Source organism: Chanos chanos, chromosome 15, assembly GCF_902362185.1.
Source record: "Chanos chanos chromosome 15, fChaCha1.1, whole genome shotgun sequence".
Classification (NCBI taxonomy): Eukaryota; Metazoa; Chordata; class Actinopteri; order Gonorynchiformes; family Chanidae; genus Chanos; species Chanos chanos.
This window is the reverse complement of record NC_044509.1, coordinates 8,551,833-8,566,831: the sequence shown is the minus strand read 5'-3', so window position 1 is coordinate 8,566,831 and position 14,999 is coordinate 8,551,833. Positions and strand designations below refer to the sequence as shown.

Below are 14,999 nucleotides of genomic sequence, written 5' to 3'. Positions count from 1 at the left end.
AAACATGCGGATTTGCAGTGGCTTATATTTTTTCAACAAAACACTTATTTTCCATAACAACCCAAAACATAATCAAAACACTGAAGTTGTGGATTTGTTTACCTTGAGTTTCTCAAAAGGCCAGGCTTTTATGAGTGATGTGGAATTATGTCAACATTCCTTTGGAACTGATTTTGAAGACAGGATGTAAAGCTTTTTGTCCATTATTGCAGCCATGCATTTACATACTTCATTATAATATCACATGTGGGTAGGTATTGATCAATTGGAATATTGTATCATAGTAACCACATTTATGTCCAAACACGCAGTTCTCAATACGGGTGAACATTGGATCCAAGTTTTATTTTTTTGGTATTATGCATTACTCTGGATCAGTGGTTCTCAACTCCAGTCCTGGTGGGGGCCCACTGTCCTGCACATCTTTGTTTTAACTCTTCATTATCACAGTGAATTGAGCTAATCAAGGGCTTGAGGATTAATTGATCAGTGGAATCAAGTGTGTCAGTCCTTATCTCAGGAGAGTTAAAACAAAAGACATGCCCGATGTTATTTAATTTTTGTTGACAACTTCAATTAATTAATCCCTCTTCTCAGTGACTACCCTCCACTAATCTGCGCTAGCGGTGTGTTGGCACCTGAATCATGATTTAGATGTGTGGCATCTGTTAGTATGACCTTATTTGCACCTCTCAGTGTGAAATCACAAACAGACTGTTGCAGTGGGTCTACCCAACATCTTGACCTCTAACTTCTTCTACTCCGGTGGGCCTGAAGTATGATGGGTGTGACAAGCAGTATACCCTTGAACGTCTCTATATATATCTGTCTTTTTTTTTTCTGTGGGAATCCTTCTGCTAACACAGCTGATGAGCAGGTGTTTCAGAATCTGCTCATACCTTCTCCTCCTCTTGACCCCCATTCTCCCCTTCCACCACCTCCTCCTCTGTCTCCTTTACTTTCCTCTGTCCTTGCAGCTGCTCCTTAATGTTCCTTTTACTCACACCATGCGTTTTCCTCTCTCTTCACCAGCCGCATCTCTTCTCTTTTCAGTCTCTGTCGCTATTTAATTCATTCATATCTTTATCAGAGTGGGGAGGGCTCTTGTTTCCGTGTAGTGAAACATCACTTTCACTCCCAACTCCTCCTGCTAAAATCAAATGGTTTTGACTGTGTGTGTGTGTGTGTGAGTGTGACTGTGTGTGTGTGTGTGTGTGTGTGTGTGAGTGAGTGTGTGTGTGTGTGTGTGTGTGTGTGTGTGTGAGTGAGTGTGTGTGTGTGTGTGTGTGTGTGTGTGTGTGTGTCTGTGTGTGTTTGTGTGGGCAGTGCCCACATTCCTATGGCATTCTTAACATTCTCTGTCTGTGGCACCCTGCCCCATCTCTGCACACTGACAGCTAACAGCCTGACAGAGAGAAAAGGGGTGGGAGCGTGTGTGTGTGTGTGTGTGTGTGTGTGCATGTGTGTGTGTGTGTTCATGGGTGCGTCTGGTGTTTGTGTTGTGTGGCACGGGATGGTCGGGTGCAAAACTTTTAAAGTAAATATTGTTCACTTTGTTCTTTTTTATTTACTGCTTTTATGCTCCTGAGAGGACAGGGATTTTAGTGTGTAGATGAAAATGATATTAGCAGTCTCTGTTTCCCCCTTGTGGTCGCAACAAAAGTTGCACTTGAAACTCTCTGCCCTCGATTACTTGAAATGCCCTGTAATTCTACTGTTGTTATTCTTATGACATTTGCAGTCATCCACACAATGATCACTATCAGTAGCATATTTTGTTTTGTATACTTATGTAATACCTCATCTCATATTCTTTATTCAGTACAGGTCATCCAAAAATGGGGTTCCGTATATTTCCCCGTTATAGGAATGTGTGGTTTGGATTTAACCCGCTAGATGGCGTTCCAGAAATGCACCGTTCACGCAGACTATTCTCTATCCTTCCAAGACAGAGTGAACCTGAGAAAAAGAAAATCATGAAAATTTTGTTAATGAAATATTAAATTATGTATTGCTAGTTATTATGAGATGATGTTTCGACAGTATCCTGAACATTTCTGTTGTAAAACTGCATTTTACTGTTCAGTGGCAATATGTCGCATAATTCATAGGTTCACTTCTCCACCATCACTATAAAAATGTGTGTGTGTGCGTGTGTGTGTGAGAGAGAGAGAGAAAGTGATAGAGAGCGAGAGCGAGAGAGAGAGAGAGAGAGAACTGGATATCTGTAATAGAAAGACCACGTGATCTTCGTCGTCGTTAGTAACCCTCCGCCCTTGATTCACTGGTCTCAGAGAAAGAGAAGAACGCCTTTCAAAAAGCCTCCCTCTCTCCTTTACAGTGAGCCAGACCACACATGGGAGCGCGCGGAGCAAAATTTACATCTTCAGATTTTATGCTGAGATGAATAGAAAATGACGTTTGCTTCTCTGTCCACTGTCTCGTTGTTACCCCTCTAAATCCCGAGTCCTACTTTTAGACTGATAGAAGTTTGTTCACACGATTTGAGTTTCTGTGTCTATAATTTAGTGCTTTATCCATTAACAGGACTAAATGTGTTTGTCTCGACTCGGCTGAAAGATTTAAGTCCGGTTGTTTCGGATTTGGATATATGACGCTCAGAATGCACTTAAGGTAATGGAAAGTGGGTAAATGTAATGGGAACCCTGAATTCCGCTCTCCATCCCATCGAGTGCTGCAGGATTATGTCTCACAAAACAGTTTAATTCCACTGTTCGCTAATGATCCAAGATAGCTGCTCTTTAATCCCCACTACATTAATTAAAAGAGCAGGAGTCTCTGAAAACCCGCCATCTGTTGTGGTTTCATTCTCTGGACAGATGTGTTTTGTGCCTATTTAAAACGGCCTGATTTTAACTCTTTTTGGAGCAAGAGTGATGCTATGAGAACGGAATAAACCCCAACAATTATATCGTTGAGTACAAACAGAGCAAGTTTCAGCGACACAGGGCAGAATTTCAGCGAGAGAGAAGCATTTACATAACTTACCCCCTCATAACATTTACACAAAGTATGCATTAGCTATGAAAATATATACTCCTTTGAGAGGAACGGGCACAGCACTGTGCGAGGGATGGGGGGAAGCACTTTCATAAGTACAGTAAAGCTCAGCGTAAATACAGCCACTTTGCTTGATCCGCCCACCCCCCTTCTCTCTCTCTCTCTCTCTCTCTCTCTCTCTGTGTCTCTCTCTCTCTCTGTCTATTTTACATGTGTGAGCAAGTCTCAGTGCTGATCATTATATCTGTGTCAGTTTAGACTTGATATTGGGTCAATGCTTCTTTTTCTTTAGAATGTTAAAATAATAAATAACGCAATTAAGGGTTTGTCTTGGCGTTATGAAGTGAATCGCTTCACACTAAATTGGTTTAAGGAGTTAGCGCTGTAATGGATCTTAAAATCCTTCGGAGATTTGGGGTATGGACATTGCAGGTGACTACCTTGGTAATTGTTGCATCTGTCTTGGATTTGGCTCTGGGGCAGATTCGGTACAGCATTCGCGAGGAACTGGAGCATGGGGCATTTGTTGGAAACATCGCCGAAGACCTTGGTTTAGACATTAACAAACTCTCTAGACGCAGATTTAGAATAGTCTCGGGCGCCAAAAAACAGTACTTAGAAGTAAATTTGGAAAACGGAGTTTTATTTGTGAATGAGAGAATTGATCGAGAAGAACTGTGCGAGCAGAATCCAACATGTTCTTTCCATTTGCAAGTTGTTATCGAAAATCCTTTAGAATTATATCGAGTAGAGGTTGAGATTTTAGACGTGAACGACAACTCCCCCGTATTTCCATGGAGCGAGTTTAACCTGGATGTATCAGAGTCCGCAGTGCCTTGTTCCCGTTATCCTGTGGAAAGCGCACAGGACCTGGACGTTGGATCTAATTCTCTCCATTCATACCTCCTTAGTGTGAACAAGCATTTCGTTTTGGATGTCCAGACGCGCAGCGATGGCAGTAAGTTTGCGGAGCTTATTCTAGAGAGCCCACTGGACAGGGAACAGCAGAAGATGCACCAGATGGTTCTTACAGCGGTTGACGGAGGCTCGCCGGAAAGATCTGGGACGGCCCAGATCAATATAACTGTTTTAGATGCAAATGACAATGCGCCCGTTTTCGACCAGTCTTTCTACAGAGTGCAACTTCCAGAAAACGCACCAAAAGGCACGGTCGTAATTAAACTAAATGCTTCCGATCTTGATGAGGGACCAAACGCAGACATTACATACTCCTTCAGTGGACACGCGCCCATGAAAGTGCGAGAGTTGTTCAGCGTGGACCCTCGAACTGGGGAGATAAAGGTCAAGGGACAAGTGGACTATGAGAAAGCCAGAATGCACGAGATATACGTCCAAGCCATGGACAAAGGCCCCTCTGCGGTGGCCGTGCATTGCAAAGTTCTGGTTAATATTTTAGATGTTAATGACAATCTTCCCGAGGTAATCCTGACCTCAGTTTCAACACCAGTCCAAGAGGACGCGCCACCAGGCACTGTAATAGCTGTCATCAGCGTAATGGATCGAGATTCTGGGGGAAATGGGAACGTAGACTGTGAAATTCCTCACCACGTACCGTTTCAGCTTCATTCTTCATTTAAAAACTATTACACTTTAGTCACATGCGATTTTCTTGATAGGGAAACCATTCCCGAATATAACATCACTCTTACAGCGCGGGATATGGGTACACCACCGTTGTTCACAAGGAAAACTATTTTGGTTCAGGTATCTGATATTAACGACAACGCGCCGCGGTTCAAGCAACCATCCTATTCTGTCTATCTGACCGAGAACAACGCACCAGGTGCCTCAATTTTTTCTGTAACTGCACAGGACTCAGATGCTGATCAAAATGCATATTTGTCATACTCTATTTTAGAGAGCGACATTCAAGGGATGCCAGTGTCCACTTATGTATCCATAAATTCAGATAATGGAAATATATATGCACTCCGGTCTTTCGACCATGAACAGCTGAGGAACTTTCAGATAGTAGTTCAAGCCGAAGACGCTGGCTTCCCTCCCCAGAAAACCAATGTATCTGTTAACGTATTCATTTTGGATCAAAACGACAATGCGCCAATTATCGTTTCACCTCTACCCCAAAATGATACGGCAGCAACCGAAATTGTTCCAAGATCAGCAGATGCAGGCTATCTTGTGGCAAAAATCACGGCAATGGATGCTGATGCTGGACAAAACTCTCGCCTCTTGTATCAAATTCTCCAAGCAACAGACCCCAGCTTGTTCAGCGTGGCCCTATACACTGGAGAAATCAGGACTATTCGCAGACTTGTTGACAACGACTCCACAAAGCAGAGGCTGGTCATTCTGGTCAAGGACAACGGTCAGCCGCCCCTATCGGCCACGGTTTCCATCATCTTGTCAGTTGTTGACAGCGTGCCAGAATCCCTGCTTGATTTCAGCGACCTTGCATTGAGCCCTCAGTACTACAATTCGAACCTCACGCTGTATTTAATAGTATCTCTGGGCGCTATTTCGTGCACGTTTCTAGTGGCTATTATTGTCCTAGCTGCAATAAAAGTATACAGGGACAGACATTCCATTCAGGGATACAACGTTTCCAGCTCCTGCTGTGGTTTTCGATCAGAGGCGTCCACTCCTGAAGTAATTAAAAAGTCAAACTTAAACGTCAGTAAAGGAAATACAAACTGCGTGGAGGTAAACAGTACCGGTGCCCAGAAGTACTGCTACAAAATGTGTTTGACTCCAGAGTCATCAAAGAGTGACTTCATGTTTCTAAAGCCGTGCAGCCCCACAGCCACAATGTCTCGGAATAACACGAAGGCTGTAGAATATAAGACCTCGGCTTGGAGCCCGAGTAAGCAAGTGCTTTCTACCAACGTAGGAGCAAACTCTCCGGATCAGGTAAAGGTTAACATATTGATTTTATGCTATTTTTGCTTATACTCTACGCACACAGTCCTCTATGTACATTAGACATTATGGTCGTAGCGTAAATAGCCTGTTTTTAATTTTATTTGATGAATGGTTGTATGTAAGATTTCGGATTCGATTTCCCGCTTCTTTAGCTTTTTGCAAATCGTTTTCCTATTCATTTTGTCTCTGTATATCTAAATACGGACATACTCTGAGGCGTATTTTTTTCGCCCATTATACAAAGAAAAATTAGACTACGAGGGGAAACAATTTACACAACAGGTAACTGCTTGTAGCTTACAAAAGAAATTCCTAAGCAATTTTGTATGTTTAGAGTTGTTGACCCATATTTTCATGTGGTAGCCTATATTATGTGATAGCACGAAAGATTACACAGTTATTCAGTCACATTTAATGCATTGCAAAACTGTCAGACCCTAATGCTTACTCCAGCTAACGGTTCAAAGACGCGTTTAAAATAGAGTGATGCGCCAAAGACACTTGGAATCGTAAACCGAATACGTCGATCACGTTTTTACCTTAGAGGTTACCATGAGACCTTACTGCAGAGTGTTATGACTTCATAAGCAACCGCTGTCACCTTGCGACCGAGGTTACCTGCCAGCCTCATGTGTTGTAAAATTATATTTGAGTGTAGGGCAGGGTAAGATGTGCATTACTTTATCTAATTCTTAGAACACTTCTAAGAAATTTGCACTAGTACTTGTTTCATTCATTCATTCATTCATTACTTATTTAATACATAATTGTTTTTAGGAGATGTCAGGTATGTGTTTAGTTAAACTGATTTGACAGGAGTTTTAGTGAAACAGACCTTGAAATTCATAATGTAAGCCAGTTCGAGGTATCATAAATAAACAAATAGGTAAACAATTACAGTCCTTCCACGGCCTAAATAAAGTCTTAAATAAATAAAATAATTCTTTTATGTTTTAGTTCATCAGGACTAATTTTTTTGCTCCATTGTAGATCAAGAGAGCTAACAAAGACTGGAAACTGATCAAGAATCAGCGGAATTCTGCACATAAGAGGTAAAAAAAATAAGTCATTGCTTATCTCTCTCTCTCTCTCTCTCGCTGCACCCACTCTCTCTGTCACACACACACACACACACACACTCACACACACACACACACACACACACACACACACACACACACACACACACACACAGTGATACAGAGACAGGCCCTAATTCAGCATCCTATCATTTCTTCCTCAGCAATAGCTACGCTAACATGGGGAGGACTCTGCAACGTAGAACGATGTTGGAGCCAGACTCTTTAGCCCACCCTGCCATTCCACAATACTGGACCTGGGGAAACCACATGCGCGGTACGTCGGTTATGCCCCTAACTTTCTCTGTTACAGGTTTAGAGTGAAAAATTGGGGAAAACAGAAATATATCTTCTTCTACAGCAACCCAAAGAATAAGCAGAATTATTTCTTTATAACTATTTCATTTTAGAAAAATTATATCTCATTACCACATTTGGACTTATTCAAGACTATTGCACTGAAATGTATTTGTTTAAAAACATGTAACACAATAAAACGCTGAATAAATAAATAAGTAAATGTTAACAGAAGTGCCGTCACTTGTTCTCCTCTCTAATAACAATATCTCTGTGCTGGAATATTTTAAACAGATCACAAAGTATCATCTCAAGTGAACGGACTCCCAAATCGCTCCTGGACGCCTCAGTACAACCAGCAGAACTCAGTTCAGCCGCCCCCTGATTATCAGCACAATGTTTATATCCCAGGCACTCCATCTGCATACTACACACTGAAGCTGGCAAACTGTGGTGACCTTGATGTCTACAATTCATTTTCGACCTTTGGAAAAAAGAAAAAGTTAATGTCAGGCTATGATCAGGGAGAGGATGCAGTTGCGCACTATGACTTTTTGAAATGAGTTGAGCCAAATACTTTATGTTTTGTTGTTCAAAAGTGTTCAGGATTTTGCAATGTAACTGTGTATATAAGACACATATACTGTGTCTCTTAAGTTGAACTGTGTTTATTTTGTTGATTGCTCTATTTGCTTTCAATATATTTACAGTTAATGTTACACAACAGAATCAAGCTGTGGAGATCATCTTTAATAGTTGCATTTTTCATTATTTCAGATGATGTTCTGTTTACTACTTGTTCTGAAAAGTCCTACTCAGCTAAAATGCTGTACTCTTAAATGGTAATGACATTAATGCTGATCCTGTTGGATATGATGAGAATGAGTGTAATGTCCTTTGTACATATTACATACCTTGAATAAAGCAATTTTATGGGTCATTTGATCTTTTGACTGAATCGCTGTTAATCTATCTATCTATCTATCTATCTATCTATCTATCTATCTATCTATCTATCTGGCCTGTTATAAAATGCTGGAGGTAAAAGGAAAATTACTGTGCTGGGCAGTAATAATGATATCACCATCTATCCGTTTATTCAGCGTTTCCTTTTGCTAATAAGTGATGCAGTTCATGGTGAGGTGCTGTATCTTGGATTGTAGGATATTCTCAGTGAGTGGATTACAGACAGATTTAGTTCACACGGTGTCGCTGCACTATTGTAAAACGCGTTAGAAGCGCGCATCAAGGGAAGCCATGATCGTCTGACAGGGTAAGGCATGCTCTGCTCTGCGGCAGTGCTGAAGTCCTTTTTTATTCTGAAAATGCCAGGCAATTATTTCTATCTGTCTATGAAGCCACTCGCCTTTTCGTGACATATAGCTTTTATTCGTTTTTCGCACTGCAATGGATCCTGGACCAAAAAATCGTTCAAGAAAATGGAGCATCTGTGTTTGTATTGTTCTCCCAGCAATGTGGAGCATTGCCTCGTCCATCACACGATATTCTATACCCGAAGAAATTGAGGAGGGATCCGTTGTTGCCAATTTAGCTACAGATTTGGGGCTTGACGCTCGCAATCTTGCAAAACGTAAGGTAAAACTTGATTATATTAACAGTAAGAAATATTTAGATATTAACAAAGAGACTGGAGAGCTGTATGTTGTCGAGAAAATTGATAGAGAATACTTATGCCCGGCAAAGACGTCATCCTCTTGTTTCCTCAAAATGGATGTCATAATCGAAAACCCAATACGAATTTTTAATATTGAATTAGAGATAATAGACATAAATGATAACGCGCCCCAGTTTAGGAGGGACATAATAAACTTGGATATTTCTGAATCTGCAACCCCCGGTGAAAGATTCTCTCTGACAAATGCAGTGGATGCAGATGTTGGAGAGAATTCTATCAAAACCTATCACTTAAGTGAAAGTTCGGAATTTACGATTGATATACAAACCGGAAGCGATGGAACAAAATACGTCGACTTGGTTTTAAACGGAACCCTCGATAGAGAACGGCAGGCAGTCCACAATCTCATACTCACTGCGGTGGACGGCGGAATCCCGGCAAGATCAGGTACAGCCAGCGTTGTTGTTCAGGTGTTGGATACGAACGACAATATGCCACAGTTTGACAGACAAGTTTACTCAGTTGACTTAATTGAAAATGCATTGACCGGAACATTAGTTATGCAGCTTAACGCTACAGACCTTGACGAGGGCACCAACGCAAAGATTATATACTCATACACTCTATATACGTCTGAGAAAACACAAGAAAAATTCTCTTTAGACCCAGATACAGGAGAAATAAAGGTCAAAGGTGGAATTGATTTTGAGGAGGTTAAAAGTTTTGAAATGTACATAGAGGCCAGAGACATGGGAACAACTCCTCTAGCCGGACATTGTAAAGTGTTGGTTTTTGTCACTGATCTGAACGACAACTATCCTGAAATTACCGTAAAATCATTCGCAAATAAAGTCAAAGAAAATGTTGCCATAGGAACGGTAATAGCAGTAATCAGTGTGAGCGACAGAGACTCCGGAGATAACGGCAAAGTTGCTCTGTCACTGCACAACCAAGGGCCACTACCGTTTGCTCTGAATAAATCGTCGGAGGAGCATTTCGCTCTACTTGTAACAGAGCCTTTGGATCGTGAAACAGCGTCGAGCTATAACATCAGGTTACAAGTTAAAGACAGTGGTAGTCCTCCTTTGACCGACAACGAGACCATTACTTTGGAGATTTTGGATGTCAACGATAATGCACCACAATTCCCACAGTCTTTCTACACCATTCATCTGCCAGAAAACAACGAGCCCGGAGCATTATTAAGCTCGCTTTCTGCTTTTGATCCGGACTTAAACGAAAACCAGTATTTGGTCTACTTCATAATGGAAAAGGAGATTGCCAACACATCTATGTCTATGCTGTTCTCCATAAATCCAGAAAACGGCAATCTTTACGCATTACGCACATTTGATTATGAGAGAGAGAAGGAGTTCCTTTTCCACATTGAAGCAAGAGACTCTGGTATTCCTCCACTCAGCAGTAACGTGACTGTTCAAATCATCATTCTTGACCAGAATGATAATGCTCCACTCATTGTCTCTCCATGGCATGCCAAGGGGTCTGTCATCGAGGAAGTTATTCCTAGGTCCACTGATAAAGGACACTTAGTCACAAAAGTGATTGCCCTTGATGCAGACTCCATGCAAAACTCTCGCATCACCTACCAGTTTCTACAAATAACTGACACAACTTTATTCAGTCTGGACCAATACAACGGGGAAATACGAACTACCAGAATGTTCAGTTATAGGGACCCACGACATCAGAGGTTGGTTGTCATCGCCAAAGACAACGGAGAGCCTCCTCGTTCTGCTACAGTGACCATAAAGATTTCTACAGTGGAGAAAGTTGTTACAGAGCTCACTGAAACCACCGAAGTGCCTTTAGAATACGATATCTTCACAGATTTAAACCTATACTTGTTGATTGGTTTAGGTTCTGTATCATTTTTGTTGCTTATTACAGTCTTTGTCATCATCGTACTTAAGTGTCAAAAGCCAAAGCCCACCATGGCGACTGCTCCAAACAGGAACAGTATAATAAGTCAGAGGAGTTCTACCATAGCAGATTCAACCCTGATCTCAAGTGATGCATACTGGTATAGTCTGTTCTTGGCAGAAACTAGGAAGGGGAAAATAGTGGTCAGACAGCCTTTACCAAATGGAGCAGGATATTTTGTATCCAGTATACCACGAAGTACTGCCCTGACGGAAACCAGTGAATCAAGAGCTTCCACTTTACAGGTACGTATCACTAATTTTTTTTTATCACTGGTAATATTAAATCTCCATGTTTTAAGATCCTGTTAAGCACTAAACAGAAAATGAATCAAGACAGCCATTAACCTCACATATGTCCTCAAACACTGGACTATCCTGATTAGTAAACACACACATGTCTTCTCCTCTTCTTGCTGTTATTTCTTACTTATTTTGCTTTTTTTTTTTTACGTAGAAATTGTGCGTTCTTGTCGTATTTTTGGTAAAACTGGTGAGATCGGGAGAAGAAAACAGCTCATCAAAACTGAGTTATGAATAATTGCCTTTTAATGTGATGATTTCAAAGCCCAAAGTATTAATCCCAGTTTTAAGACCAGTTCTCAAGATAGAGTCAGAAAGTTAACACTGTATGGAGCAAATGTTTTAATGAGGGCAGTTGACTAAGACCACATGCTTAATTGTACAATCACATATCTAATCAACCCTATTCATATCCTATTTCTCACTTTTTAAAGGGGGCAAGTTAGAGTTATTTAACTATACAGTCAGTCAGTTGGTGAGTTAGTTAATAGGTTATTTGGGATTAAGAGGAAAGAGTTGCAAACCTGAAAGATAGCTTTTCTCTGAGAGTTTCCACTGGTATGTGGGTTTTTGATCCTGACCATTGAAATGTTTGTGTTTTTCTCTATTCTTAAGTACTCAAAATGAAAGGGAGCGCGGTCTACTGCTGGAGGTATGCTGGCTGATGATTTGATGTCTTAGGAACGTAGTGTTTGATGTTGTAGAACTTAGTATAAAAGTGCCTCCGAAATATTTTCCCTGGACATTTCCTGTGGTGATGAAATGGCAGCTCTCTCTCTCTTAAACACACACACACACACACACACACACACACACACACACACACACACACACACACACACACAGACACACACACACACACACACACACACACACACACACACACTCATGCATGCCTGATGTCTCCCCTCTCCTTGACCCACATCCTAGTGCTCTCCTGAGTGATATTAGATTTGAAACCTCAGCAGGGTTGAGAAAACAATCACTCACTGAGCACTGGGATTAAGCCCTCAGCAGTTGCTGATTGTCTGGCGTGTAGGGAATGGGTGCTAAGTCGTTAGAGCAGAGTGATAGTAGTTTGGCAAGGGGTTGCTATGTAGATGACGCCTCAGACAGAGAAAGGGGCATAAAGATGTTTTCCCTCCGTATTTAAGAATGTAGCCATTTCTCCAGTTGCTCCAACCTACAGCCCTGCCTCCACACCAGCCAGCACAGCACATCTCAGATGAAATAACTGCTCACTCAGCACAATGTAATAGGCACATGGCACACACTGCTGACACCACTGCACATTCAACTGGCCTTGTGTTCCCCTGATCTGCATGTCATGTCATGGTTCTTTTGTTTTCTCAAACACTTTGTTCTTCAAACACATTGTCCCAAACAAAAACCCCCCCAAAACAATCAAGATCATTAACATCATAAAATTCTCCCCAACAATTATGTAACAGCATGTTATAAACATTACATGCGACTGGGTTTGAGTGAAGGCAAAAGCGACCAGTCAGGACCAGTTTACCAATTTATAGCCCTTAGTGACTGACGGATGCATGTGTTGTTAGGGCTCTATGGGGTTATCTATGCGTTTTATATAAAACAGCTTTGCTTTTCTCTCTGACAGGAATCCAGCAGTGATCTTCCATGACTTCAGCTCTTCCAGGAAGAGACACCATATCTGAACAGCCAGCAACAAATACAGGAACTTATCACCAGTCTGGAACCTCATTATTATCCTTTTTATCGTTAAGCATGACTGCATGGCATTACATTGTGATGTACTTTAAACAAGAGACCACAAATCTATGAAAAAGAGAGAAAGAGAAAGTAAAAACTGTGTTCAAAGGGAACTTGACTCATAAGAGAACTGGAACCTCTGCTGTTGACACAAAGACCATTTTTTGGATCGACTATGTCATAACAGGATATGAATGCATTGGATAACCAGGATCATGAACAGTTTGATGGAACAGTTCCCTCTGATTGTGAGGTCACAGTGCATCAGGATTCTGTGTCACTGCTGTACCCCTCCATACACTCCACTAGTCTTTCTCTTTTTGAAATCAAATGGACAATAGTATGTTTACCTCTACCATTATCTGAAACTTAGGATAAAACTTGATAATTTCATTCACATTTTACAAAACCAGGGTTGATCTCCTTCACATTGTTTTTTTTTTTTGTTTTTTTGTTTTTTTAGACAATGCATATAGTAAGTAAGATTTTTTGGTTGTTTGTTTGCTTTCAATATTAACCATATGTACAATATTTAAATAATTATCAAATCATGATGTAGGACTTACAAAAATTATGCTTTTAAAAGTATATAAAAAAAGTTGGCCAGTGATGAACTAATATTTGCCGAAACTACGAATCCAGAATATAATTAAATGCTTTAATGATGAATGATTTAGGGTACATGATTCTGCTCAAATTTTCCACATAAATGTATTAACTGCTTCTGAGAAAACTCAGGTGGGTTGGAAAAGCTTCACTCTATACATAAGCCACACAACAAATGAATGTGTGGCGTCTGCAGAGAACCTACTGCAATAGTTTTGTATATAAGCCCAAATCAGAAGCTTGTATCGATTATGTTAGATCTACAGCCTGTGTGAAAACACATTTCAAAGCGGCTAACTGGGAAGCAGTCTGTGAAATCATCATATCTTTCAGTATCTAACTGAGCCAGGAATAGAAGTGTGGGATGAATTCAATGATAAACATGATACTTTGGTCTATGTAAATAAGAGGATTGCATTACCTGTATTCAATGTAATATCTTACATTGTGCAATGAAGATTTTGAAGTTTACATTGTTTTACGAAATGTATGATACTTCAAGAAAGTGACTTTCATAAGAGTATTCTAATGTATTGTCAGGTTACTTTTGTGTGATGTTTGAGGAACACTGCATAAATAAATTCTAAGTGCAATATCATTCATTTTCATACAGTATCAAATACAATATTATCTACAGTGCATAATACAGTATGTGATTCTCTACGCAGTCATCATATTGTTAATTAGTATGGTTAACGATATGGTGGGCCAATGACTTTTTGTTCTTTTTTCTTTTTGATAGTGATCATTTTGTTGTTGTTGTTGTTGTTGTTTTGATAATGAAAAAGATTCAGTCTGAGAGAAAGATGAAAAGAAAGAGAAAAAAAGCAGAGCGCAGAAAAAAAAAATGTGGATCTGATGGACAACAGTATTCTCTATATTTCTTTAAAAGCACGGCCGATTCAATTTAAAAATTCAACCTCCAAACAGTCTTATCTCCTTGTAATCTATACCTCAGTCACATCTGAAGTTGAGTTGTGCCTTTTTGGAATGTGTTTCTGTCTTCTGAGTTAACGTCCCAACTCTGATTGTGACCGCAGAAAAATGTAGTAACGCAGTAATGTAAGCAGCCATGGTCTAATGTTACCTTAAGCCAGGCGTAGAGCTCTGTGTAGACTGACAGATGTCTTGCTTCTAATGAGCTGAGGCTATAAACCTAAGTAACATTTCTTCATCATTCAGGATCCTATTTGAGTGTAGGTCCTGCGTATTGCCTAAGCCCAGAATGGCTCTAGAACTGTTTAATAATGTAGATGGACCTATTTACAAATGTCTCTGTGTACACTGTTATCCCATACACTTAAAATCATGTAGATATGACTGTTGCACTCTCTTTTGCATTTTATGCATGACTCTTCTAGACTACCATTTTTTTTTTCTTTTTCTCAGAGATATGTCCTTTTGGCCAGTGCCCAAACAAACACGGGGGTGTGTACTATACCCCTTTCTAAAATCATCAGTGTCACACTTTCATGGCCTCTG

At 40.5% G+C, this 14,999-nt stretch overlaps 2 protein-coding genes across 2 annotated transcripts; both read left to right on the top strand.

Annotated features, from left to right (window-relative positions):
- Window positions 1–3,408: 3,408 nt before the first annotated feature.
- On the top strand, window positions 3,409–7,861 carry LOC115828219 (protocadherin beta-16). The gene is made up of 4 exons (XM_030792176.1): window positions 3,409–5,910; window positions 6,913–6,974; window positions 7,166–7,278; window positions 7,593–7,861. Exons 1-4 carry the CDS (start codon window positions 3,409–3,411, stop codon window positions 7,859–7,861), a joined length of 2,946 nt encoding a protein of 981 aa, XP_030648036.1.
- A 901-nt stretch (window positions 7,862–8,762) lies between these two features.
- LOC115828989 (protocadherin alpha-C2) lies at window positions 8,763–12,822 on the top strand. The gene is made up of 2 exons (XM_030793101.1): window positions 8,763–11,120; window positions 12,799–12,822. Exons 1-2 carry the CDS (start codon window positions 8,772–8,774, stop codon window positions 12,820–12,822), a joined length of 2,373 nt encoding a protein of 790 aa, XP_030648961.1. The 5' UTR covers window positions 8,763–8,771.
- The last annotated feature ends 2,177 nt before the right edge of the window (window positions 12,823–14,999 follow it).

Bases quoted from the DNA above. Each gene is read 5' to 3' on its own strand.
- LOC115828219 (XM_030792176.1), top strand. From the start codon at position 3,409: ATGGATCTTAAAATCCTTCGGAGATTTGGGGTATGGACATTGCAGGTG. The intron at 6,975-7,165 runs GTAAAAAAAATA...TTTCTTCCTCAG, and splicing joins CGGAATTCTGCACATAAGAG to CAATAGCTACGCTAACATGG. The intron at 7,279-7,592 runs GTACGTCGGTTA...TATTTTAAACAG, and splicing joins CTGGGGAAACCACATGCGCG to ATCACAAAGTATCATCTCAA.
- LOC115828989 (XM_030793101.1), top strand. From the start codon at position 8,772: ATGTGGAGCATTGCCTCGTCCATCACACGATATTCTATACCCGAAGAA. The intron at 11,121-12,798 runs GTACGTATCACT...TCTCTCTGACAG, and splicing joins CAAGAGCTTCCACTTTACAG to GAATCCAGCAGTGATCTTCC.